The following is a 12,130-nucleotide window of genomic DNA, read 5'->3' on the forward strand; positions in this document are numbered from 1 at the left end:
CCAATGTGAGGTATGTGAAAGGTACTTAATTTTCAGGATATAAATAGCACAACTTGAAAATCAAATCCCTTAAAGTATACTAAATTTGGCATTCAAATGGCAGTGTGAAATTCTTTAACCCAAAATGCAGTAAATCAGATTATGAGAAGAGACTCTTGTCCATAAATCTGTGAAGCATGATATCCAAAAGAGGCACCAGAAATACCTTGTAGTAGTAGAAATTTAGATATACAGTACCAAAAAAACCCTCCAACCCCTTCAGTAAAATCCAATAATATGCATAGTTAACACTTCTTGCATAGAAGAAAAATGCTGCAGATAACAGTAAAATTCCACTGAGATAGCTCAACCAGCAAAGTAATGTTATTCTATTAGAAGCAGGATTACATTTCTATTAAAGAATAATTCTGTACAGTAATACTTAACAGGGACTTGTCTGTACAGTTTAGCTTGTCTGCCTGTCTGGCTGCTAGTCTCAGATGTGAGCAGGCGAATAGCAGTAACTGAGAATGGTTGGCTAGGAACTTATGAATTGGTAACAGTTCTAAACAGTTTCCACTTCAAAGACAGCCAGTTTTATAAAACACCTCACATAGTGAAGTAGCATGTTTAGTATAAACTTTTTTCCACACCTGAACTACTACAGGTGAAATAATAAAAGACTTTAGCAAGCAGAAATCACAGCAAGCATTTAATGAGTCACATGATGCCTTGGTCATTTGGTATGAAAAAATGCTAGCTCCATGACAGACAACTGTCCCCAAAGATGATATGTACAAAAATACACCATCACACTTTCTAACATTTTACAAACGCAGGCCATCATTAGCACCTGGAGAACATAAAAAACAACAAAACTGGTTACAAATACATGCAGATGAACATGTTTACCAGTGATGAATAACAGTGATTAAAAGACACAATTATACTTTTATTATATTTCTATTCCAATTTTGCCTGGCATTTTTGTCTTATTTTTTGTTAGCGGTACCTAGCTTTCATTATTTGGCATATATCGTGCCACTATGACTTTCTAATTTGGCAGAAATGAATTTTTCCCCATTCACTAACATTAACAATAATTTTGGAAAGAAAGTTAATTGACTAGGTAACAGTATTTCTTAGCTATTTTACTAAAGCTGTAGGACTACTAAATACTCTTTTGCAGAATTAATTTTCCAGTGTTTAAAATTTTCCCACAGTTCTTCTACATAGCACTCTGCATTAGTTCATAACATTATCAAAGAATAATACGGTAAAGTGTGTGGCTAATCACTGTCACTGCATGATACATTCAAAGGCCAAAAAACCCAATCCAAAAGAAAACCACAATAATGAACTAAAACCCCAAAATTTTGTTAATGCTGAATCAAGGCTTTCTGTCAGTATCACTTTAGCATGTATTAAGATACTGCAGTAGTTATGGAGATGGTAGAAAAGAACGTGCTTTCAGGACACAGAATACTGTACCTTGATGGACTCTTCCCTTAGTTGCTGATTTGGAATTTGAATGAGTGAAACATTTATCTCTGTACCCAAGCACTGGTAGATAACAGTTAATACAGAAGGAGGAGGAATGGAATGCACATTGCAGCAAGACACATTGCAGGAGAAAAGAAAAGGGTTACTTATTAATTTCCAAAGATCTAGTATATATTGAATTTCTTTATAGTACATGATTTATCAGACAGCACAAATCTTAGTCATCACAAGACAAAACATCAATTGAGCCAGAAAACCAATATAAAATGGGAAGGAAGTACCCATTTATCAAAAAGAAGTAATTTTCATTGTCATTGCAAATTTCAAACATGCAGCACAGCCATCATTTGTTTTTCTATAATACCAAGGACATGTAACAATTAAATCATTCTGCTGAATACTTTATTGAAAGCTTCTACCCAGCTGAAAGTTAGCATAATTAAAAATGCCAAACCTTGGTGTGTTCATTAAAAAGTCTTTTAGTCTATTTTAGGTACATAATTTGATGGAGTGATTTCCTCCCCCCCTTTCTCGTTTTCAGTGGGAGGGTTATATGCTTATCAGAGGGTGTACTTTTGCCTCAAAAGCCACATCAACAAAAGCAACTTATTTTAATACAAATATTCTATGATAATATACTCAAAGTATTAACAACCCCTGCTTTTAAAATAAATGTCTGAGCTGAGTCTGTGTTTACTAATTATAAATATCCTGGTATTTTTCCAACAACAGCAATTCATACTGAGAAAACATTTTATTCTATTAAATTACACAACAATGACAGGTAAAAAGCGCTGGTCTGTATAATCACACTATACTTATAAAGTAATATAAGAAGAAAAGGTGTGTATTTTGAGTGAACTTACAATATTTATGAAAAATATCAATGAAGCTATTGTCAAAAAAACCTATCCAAGAATGAAAATATATTATGAAATATAAGTATTTGCCCAAATATTTCAGGTCAAAAACAACTGGGCTTTAGGCAACTACTCTGTTACAATGTTCCAGATAAAGTAAAAAACTGTACCTGACATGGATACAGATATTCAGGACAATTGATGAGTATTCAGAACAATGATGATTATAAAAAATGATAAATACTATTAAAGCACTCGCACATATCTTTTATCTTAAATTTAAAACGTGTGTGTATTAAAAATACATTGTCTGGAACAAAAAAACCAAAATGTCATTTTCAATTGGTGCATCATAGCTGAACCTGGCTTTTGAGCCCTGGTATGTGTAAGAATAAGAACAAGGAAAGAAAGAGGGATCCAGAATCAAAGCCATAAAAATAATGCTATTGTATTTTGTACAGTGTAGTGCATAATCCACAGCTGCTTGCTATGATAAAGTAACTAGCTAACCCCATTGTCTCCCACCCCCCTTTTCTTTTTTTTGCTTTTTGAGTTATTCTTAGGAATATGAAGGAGAGAGAAATAATAATTTTTAGACTGCCTGCATACAATAAGTCTGTTTTTTCAGCTGCTCAAAATCCTGTATTTTTGGTCCTGTGACACTACTTTACACGTGCAATATAACTAGCTGTGAAAGAGTAAAAAACTTTGCAAAAACAGTCAAGCGAATCAATTTATTTGAGAACAACAATTTCAGAGATTCTATATACTTTGTTTCTTCTACAAGAATTCTGGTAGTTACTCTAAAAAACCCAGTGTTTACTACTCTACAGGGAGATTATTCCCTTTCCCTGTTTCTTCTTATCCAGACAACTTCTCACCTTCACTAGGGCTCCCTTTGTACTTGCGAAACATTCTTATGTTTCAGCAAAGTCCTCATGTATCCTGCTGAACTGTGAATAGACTGCAGATACTGGTGTGCAATTACACCTTTCAGATACATAAAGCAGGTGTGGCATCAATCCAGCAAGATGCAAGATAACTTCTCTGCCTTCTTCCTGATTTCTGCTGAAATTTAGCCAAGAGACCTCAACATCCAACAAAACAACAGCTCTGTGACCTCATACTGCCTTGAGACTCCTTTTTTCTTCACTGAGTAGCAACAAACTCATCCTATCACACTTACCACAAACGCTAACCCTAGAAACCAGCAGTAGTTATTTCAGTAATCCTTTTATCTTCAAAAGACAACTTCCATACTGTCAACTAGCAAGCTTTCCCTTACTTATCTGGAGCACCCTCCCTGCCCCTCGGCACCACTTCACTGTTGGCACTTTTGTCCCAACACAAGAGGATGGAATACAACCAAACATCTGCTGTCAGCTACCCAGCTTTTTCACTATTTCAGTACAAAGACAAGCTAGGCACAGCCACCAATTTATCTAACAATTCCAGACACTATTAGCACATGTTCCCTTAGGCCACTAGCCATTTTACCTGTCCAATTAAAATCACTATGTTTTTCCATCACCATGTACTACAATAACAAGACAGTGAGCAGAGAGCATAAACAGAACTTTTAGATATGAAATATGCATATTCTACGATTAATGAAAATGCACAGAATTTTCCATTCTTTGGTGATCACCATTTAACTGCCCTTCCTCTCTTCCCTTCTGCTACAATTCTCACATAACTTCTCTATACAGCTCTGAGTATTTTCCTTTCTCCCTCCCTCCTGCCTTCTTCCTTCCTTCATTTCTCTAATCCAATCCATCTCTTTTGAAAGTTTCTCTCTACAAAATTATTTTATTCTTCCCCACAGTTCCCTACAGTTTTTCTGTCACACAATAATTTAGGTTGGAATGGACCTCAGCAGGTCAAAGTAAGTCTAATTTTAGATGAGGTATCTTACAGCCTTTCTCACTCTCACTTCTGAAAATCTGAGCTCCATTTGCTATAATGTGGTTAATGCACGGCTCATAAAGCTGGAAGGAGTCAAAAAGTAAGAAAAGCAACTTTTAGATGCTTAGAATTAATCATAAAGAGCTGCGAAGAGCAGCCTTCAGGGCTAAAAGGTAATAAACGAAATATAAAACGGTCCCTTTTGGAAAACGGATCCATCCCTATCCTAACAAGCACACATTTAAGGAATTCCATGCACTAATTTATGCATGTATTGTACATTTAAAAAAAAAATCATAAAAATTTCATCAGACTAGAAGAGTAAAAATAGTTGGAATTCACTTCACAGAATGAAAGCTTCTTGTAGAAATGATACTGATGAGCCCTTGTACCTAAGAATAACTATTTCCGAAGAACATGCTGTTATCTCACTACTTATTACAGCCTGGCCACGTAACTCCCTCCTTTACCTAAAGCAAAAGTATTCAGATAGATTATTTGTAACTTTATGAAGCATCAGCTAATCTACAGCCAAATACCAGAATGATATGTAATTGGAGATTCTGAAGTGCATTCCATCCTAATATAACGTATGCATTCTTCAGACCATACATTTTAGTCAAATTGAAAATATGGACGAATCACAAATACTTAGAAACACAATTCCTAACTGAGTGCTTAATTTTCCACTAATTTCCAACATGAAACAAGCTTTTTTTCAGTGGTAAGTAAAGGACTTAATCAGAAATTAGATACTTAGATAATATTATGGAGTGAGGCTAATCTGTAATTTGTTTTGTTGTTTCACAGAATAATGAATGCGTAAGCAGTTAATTATTTTTATTTCACTAACATTTTGTTATCATTTATTATTTATTATTTCAAATAACAGACTTTGAGCTAGTCTTACTAACCTCCTCGAGCAAAGCTATTGGATAGATTTACATCCAAATGTCCTGGCACTACCTGTTTAAACACAGTAGACATTCTTGAAGCCCTCCTTTCAGTGCCTAAAGTCAGCCAAAAAAAGAATAGAAGATTAAAAAACTACAGTGTTACTAACACAACGTAACTGATAAAAATGCCCCTTTTCACACAATACAGATAATTCTTGCCAATTTTGTTCTTCAGATTTATTTTTAAAGACATGTATACATTGGCAACAGTATGGAGATGTTAGATACAGCTGTGCAATCAACATATTTTACAATAAATGAAGCAAAGCATGCACACTTTGGGAATGGTGTTATTTTACAAGAAAAGCCACTGTTTCGCTGTATTAGGCCAATCACTACCAACTGACTAAGACAAGACAGACACAATTTGAAGTCACATACTCCTCTAAGACATTGGGGTTACATAAACGTTACCAGGTTTCATCACAAAATAGCTGAAATAAAATATGGGTTCATTTCTTCATGGTTCCACATATGCATAACTCAAAGAGCGTAATTTGAAAGAGTTTTCACCACAAGTAAAATTCTACTTGGAACTGACATTAAAAGCCCATTATGAGTATGCAACACACATGAAAATGCCTATATACCTTCCATTGCTGCTGTAGCTAATAGTGCATCTGTTCATATAGAATCTGAACTTGCAATCTTGTATTTTCTCATTATGTGAAAGAGTAGTATTTTGCATTCTCTTCCAGTTGGCAGTCTCTCATTCAGTACACAATTTTCAATACGCTTAATTTGTTATAAAAGACTTTAAAGTGGATCTTTGCTTTTGATTCTGTTATATAATGTAATTGTTGCACTTGATACAAAAAAGAAAAAACCCGGAAAGATTTGGCATCTTGATATTCTGGAGAACTTTATTTTATTTTTTCCAGAATTGTAATAAATTATTAATGCCTCGAGACTGGCCCATCATACTGAGGTGAATTTAATAAAAATCTATGACCCACAGGTGGATAATAGTTTACTGTCAGATTAAGAATACCGAAAAATATTTTGGGAAAGATTATAAACATACTTTACATACGGAAACCACATTCACTGAAACTAAGAGTGAATAAGCTCTTAGTGCAACGATAAAGAAACCCCTTCATTGATATGGGGCAAATTGAACCAATACCAAACCAGAGAAAACTCTTTTCAACTTAACCATAGAATAGCACTATTAAACTAATTTTACCTGGAGACAGCGCAATTGTTGGTCTAACAGTAAGAGTATTACTTCCATTCATTTTGCAGTGGACGGATATCACATTCAGTAAGGCTTGTAGGTATTTTTCCTGTTCTATACTGCTTGAAGATTCTAAAGAAGCAGGAGCTAGAGTCACAAGAAGAATAGAATGCATTAAAGCAAAAGTACATTTATAAATACAAAGAGTAGCAAAATAAAAAGCTAACTATGTAGAGTGGAGTACTGAAAATATCACGGTTAATATCAAAGATTCAAAAAGCCACTCCTTTGATGACAAAGAATGCTCAGATGTTCATCACCTGGCTGCAGATCAGCACCCAGCAATGTTCTCTCGCATTCGACTCCACAGAGCTAAACTTCTGAAAGAGTTTGTTACCACATGGTAAACTTAAAAAAATCCATCATTAGCCAGTAATCAATATAAACTGAATGGAAATGATGTAATTTTCCCTTCGCTCTCAGAATGAAAAGTAACATTTCTAAGTTTGTGCTACTTGTCAGCAAATTTCAGCCTTTTAACAAATTGTGTAAAGAACAGACAGAACTGTGTCTTCAACAAAAGGAAGTTAAAACCATACACAGCCAGCTCTTCCTCATTCCAGTAAAGGAAAGTTACTTACCTATAACTCTGTGTGTGCGTGTGTGCGCGCGCGTGTGTGCGCGCGCGTGTGCGTGTGCGTGTCTTCCCACATACTTAGGTAACTTGTAGGAGCAGGGGGGCTGCACTGTTGTGAGAAGTATAATTCCTTCTCTGAAAACCTCTGAATATTCATTTTCATGCATGTAGTTTCAGATTATCACTCTACAGAACTCAGAAACAATAGTTTTCCAGTTGCTTAAGTTGCTGGAGACACAGAGAACGAACATTTCAGAGAGAGAGAAGCAGCTGGCAAAGACTGGATGACAGCGAAGCCAGAGAGGAAACAGCCACAGTTTAAAAACAGGGGCAGAGGAAAAAATATAAGCAAGATGAGAAGGTATGATGCTCTCAGAAAGTAGTGAAGTTAAAGAGACAGTCCATGTAAGAGAATCATAAGACTTTAAAAAGTTAAGAAACCAATAACAAAAAACAGAATCAAGGAAAAAAAAGTGAAAAATTAAAAAATAAATCTTAACCAGGAAAACTGCACCCATTTGTGTCCAGGACTTAAAGGAAGGGAAGGAGATGAAGGTCAGGTCCTGGGCCATACTATGATGACAAAAAGTGTCCAGCCTCAATGAGTCAGATTTTTTTCAAATGCCAAACAAAATTTTTTTGAATTATAGTTGATTGCAGCCACCTCTGGACTCACTATAGGACAAAAATGTCATAGCTGCTTAAACCAGGATTTGGTATCCTGACCACAAGAGCCAAGATTTGGAATAAGAGATAAAGAGAGAGACACAGAGAATTTGATTGAGTACATTCTGACAAAATACAATGGCAGTTATTTATAAATAGCTTTCTCTAGTGATGATCCAATCAGATTCCATGTTGGAGACTAATAGACAGTAATCTAATTAGCGGGAGTTGGCAAAAGAAATTTCAAGATAGCCCTGTGAAAATTAGTATCTGAATAGCCCTGTTAAAACTAGTTCCCGAATTGGAAGTAGAATTAGGAAGGCATTAGAAAATGTACATGCAGGAAACACCATGCTGTTTCTATCTGAAAGTGGAACAAGCCTGAAGAAAAACATTATTTTCTCTTCAACCCTTAAGCAGGGTTTACACATCCTGAAATCCACTTGAATGATCTCTGGGTCTCCTAGACCTTGAAGCAATGCCACAAAAAGTCAATTTTGGTCTTACCAATTTAGTTAAATGAAAGAAAATGAAATATCTAAATGAAAGGGTAATGTCCCTACCACTTGCACTTACAAAGTTTTATTTCATGAAGTGTATTATGTGTGTTTTAGGGAAGAGAATCATGAGATGAATAGCTTGACTTATGTGAAAGTCTGTTATTGAACAGGGCAGGTATCTGAATTGACGATTGAAGGCAATAATGTCCTTGTGAAAGATTAAAGATGGAAAATCTGCCCTTCATCCTTACCACCAATCATCCCCTCACACAGTGCTTAACAGCAGTATAAAAGGATAAAAGACTACTGGTGACTCAAAGCACGTGTGAACAGGGATTTCTAGAAAACATCTGATCTTTTAAGTGCTGTACGACACATAAAAGCCACCACAACAGCACAGATTTAAACAAAGGATGGGGACGGGGATCCCAGTAGCAATTTTATAAATCCCTGGAAAGAAATGCATTGTTTAGTAAGGCAATAAGATTGCCTCAGCTGCTAATATGTGCTCTGTATGCCTGGCTGCAGGTTGCTCCATCTTTATCTTATAACAGGTCCTAATATAGTCAGTAATCCAGCCTGTATCAAGATAACCGTTCTCTTGGATAGCGTTATTACACACAAGAAACATAAACGGTCTTCCTACATGGCAGTTGACCAATACTTGGTAATTCAGGTGTAGAATGCCATATTTAGAACTACAATGCTCTGCAAAAAAATTCCCAGAAAGGCTGATGTGAAACTCAGAAACCAACTTTCATGTTTCAAAGGAACTTTTGAAATGGCCTGCATACTCTCCATCTCATATTCAAATACCTGTTCATAATCCTTTGTGGACAGATGTTAGAAAAACACAATTCGGTTGCACATGTAGTTTGGTTCCATACAGCAATTTAGTACAGTGCACAATTTCTCTAAAAAATATGCTCTGTGCTTCTTATAAAACATTGATCTTAACTATGCTTTGAAAACTTGCTTACTACATGATGTAACAGGAAATCCTCTTGGTTTCTGTGTATCAGTCCAGAACCACCTAATAAAAACCTACTCCTATAAAATCTCTGCTTAGGAAGGTATGCATCTGTCAACTTAAATTTAACTTAAGATTATCTTTGTCCTCTTAGTTTGCATCACTACGCATTTTTCAGTATAGGCCTTCCTTCATTGCACCCAACTCCTACTGAGGCAAATACATATGCCTGCGTGTAACTATCAATCAGTTTCCTCCAAAGTTTTGTTTCACCAACTTTCATTATGAATGAAATAAATATCCTACAAATATTTTTGATTTTCCCTGCAGTACCTTCCTGAGGAGAGTGTCCATTTTTTTCACATTTTAAAAGAAACAGTAACTCCAGAAGCTAATGTTTGACAAATGCAGTTATTGTCAATCAGATTATCTATTGCCTAATATACTGCTGGAAGTATGACAATGACAACAGCATTATAAAAGACTATATAAAATTAAAAAACAGAAACCACCTACAAAAGCAATGAGATTACACAAAGGAAATGTGCTTTAATGGGTCAGGCTTTGAAGAACTTGTTCTGGAAGGCTCTCATACTCCCATGCACATAGAAATTATAGCTACACTACAGAAAACATGGAAGTGTTTGTCTTTATATAATTTGCAAACTATTCCTGCAGAATTTTTTCAACTTGTTCTACTTATACCAGCTTAAAGATGCCTGGCCAGTATTTCAGCTACGACAATAAGTATTAAATCAGTTTATAAGACAAACATTTGAATTACCATGCGTAGGATTCACACCATAAACCTGTGGAACACTGGTGTAGACCAGAGCTTTGGCAGCTGCTATGTTAACTATTGGTAGTACTTCACTGAGTCATTTTATGGATCTTTTCAACAAAATCACATTATATAAAACTTAATTCATTACCTTGCTCCTCACTCCAACTAAAAACCACCCCCGCAAGACACTGAAGAGACACACTGTAACAATGCTACAGCAGTGAATATTCAGTAGATAATTAGTGATTCACAAATTAGTGTTAATAGCCAGTCCAGACACTGTCTGATGTAAAAAGCCTTTTTCTAATTAGATCCCAATTATAAGGTGAATTTGATAAACACAAAACCTCATATAGCTAAATATTATGTCTGATATAAACTGTTCTTTACAAGTAATAAAATTGTTTTCATAAAGATACTCTGTGAAGGGAAAATTCAGGAGGACAATGCAGAAAACATTTAAATCATGTATTCTTCAAAATACTTTTGTGTGACTTGCACATGCTTGTACAGTATGCCTGTTACAAGTTTTGAAAAATTCTATAGAACAAACTGTTCAGTAGAGTCAAACCCTTTAATTGCATTTTAGACATTATTAGGGTGAAACTCAAACATAAACAGGACTGAGGAATATCTTTGCTACCTTAATGAGTTCCTGGTATTCTAATTCTACCTCACATTTTCTTTTTCTCAAAAAAGAAAAATGATGGCCTAATTCTAGAATAATTTCTAAACAACTATCAGTTTGATTAAAAAGAATACTGGCTTTTTCTTCAGCAATATACAAAATTCACTGTTGGCATGAAATTAACTCCGAAGAAACTATCAGCATAAGAGATGGAAATCCAGGCAGTCACAATAAGTATCCTAAACACTGCCTGTGAATGATGAAAGTCAACTAATGTTCCTTCCAAAATCAATGTTGCCCTAATATCTTATATTCTTCTGAAAAATTAACTATTTTGACAATTCTTGTGCTGGTCCAATCTTGACCACACAAAGGAAGAGATTTACTTAATGCAAAGACCCCAACTAGAATCTTTCAGGTCTATGGTTTATAAAAGAAAGATAAAAGTTAAACTAATAATACAATAAAAAACATGAGGAAATCCAATGGATAATCATCTAATATTTAATATAATCCTTTATTAAAAGGGACATCAGATATTCATTACATAAACCAGTGCAAAGGAACAAGATAATTTAAGGGAAACAGGGGAAGTTTGGATTGCGTTTGACAGATGCCAGCTTTTACCAAAGACTTTTCATATGTATCTAATCTCCTTTCAAATTATTCATTGACATTTTCTGAACCACTTTCATACGATTCAGGATCTGCTTCTTGACATACAGTAATTAAACTGAACTAATATAATATCATATAACTATTCATAACTTGAGACTTTTGATTCAATCATATCCCTGATCTCCTCTAGAAAAATAAGTGTTTCCATATAAAACTACTTATACAGAAAGCCGAGCTGTATCAACTCACCTGTAGTATGTGTGTTCTGGGATTTGAAAAGGCCGACAACACCTTTTCCATGAAAGCCCCCAGATCTAAGTAGAAGAGTACTGTTTTTAGTGTTCTTCCAACACACAACTGGTAGGCGATTGTGACGGTAACAGCGAGCAACTCTCTGCAGACTGCTGTCTTGAACAGACTGAGGTATCACCAGAAGCCCAGGATAACTGTATTGACAGAAAGGTGAAAAAAATTGAACAATTAAAATGGCTTTCAAATTTTAAAGAATGAAAAAAATTCCTGAAATTACAAGCTGCATATACATCTCAGTGAAAACACACCTCGTGAGGATTATTTTTTAATTAGTAACTCTCATTTTTAGTCCAATCCTAGCACGTACATTGATTTTTAAAGCTAACTGCATTTTAAAAACAACTTTAACTGTGAAATATTTGTAAGACTATCACTACTAGTCTGTTTCTATTTAAGGTTATATTTTACTTGGTAGTATTTTTCTTCTTAGTATCTCTCTCATCTGTCACTATAACAAAGCTGTATTTTTGACCACGACAGAGAAGGCAATTTTGAGGCATGCAAATGATGCAGTAGCTTTGTTTTGACAGTTGTGTGTCAAATATGAGAACTGAAAGGAAAGAATGTTAGATTGCCTAAAGTATCAGAACTAAAACAATAGGTTTTGGTTTATGTCAAAATATGTTTAAATTTTA

General features: G+C 35.0%; 1 protein-coding gene across 8 annotated transcripts in view; it reads right to left on the reverse strand.

Annotated features, from left to right (window-relative positions):
• The window catches only part of SBF2 (SET binding factor 2), a 288,417-nt gene that overhangs the window by 33,780 nt on the left and 242,507 nt on the right, over positions 1 to 12,130 (reverse strand). For 3 of the 8 annotated variants that reach the window (XM_064452699.1, XM_064452700.1, XM_064452698.1), the window contains 4 exons: positions 11,433 to 11,629; positions 6,390 to 6,527; positions 5,162 to 5,257; positions 1,471 to 1,542 (listed from right to left, as the gene is read on the reverse strand). In XM_064452699.1, the coding sequence (XP_064308769.1) occupies positions 1,471 to 1,542; positions 5,162 to 5,257; positions 6,390 to 6,527; positions 11,433 to 11,629 (503 nt within the window). The remainder of the gene's footprint in view (positions 1 to 1,470; positions 1,543 to 5,161; positions 5,258 to 6,389; positions 6,528 to 11,432; positions 11,630 to 12,130) is intronic. The other 5 variants (XM_064452705.1, XM_064452702.1, XM_064452701.1 and 2 more) reach the window with 2 other exon arrangements.

The sequence above is a fragment of the Phalacrocorax carbo genome, chromosome 5 (genome assembly GCF_963921805.1).
Source record: "Phalacrocorax carbo chromosome 5, bPhaCar2.1, whole genome shotgun sequence".
Classification (NCBI taxonomy): Eukaryota; Metazoa; Chordata; class Aves; order Suliformes; family Phalacrocoracidae; genus Phalacrocorax; species Phalacrocorax carbo.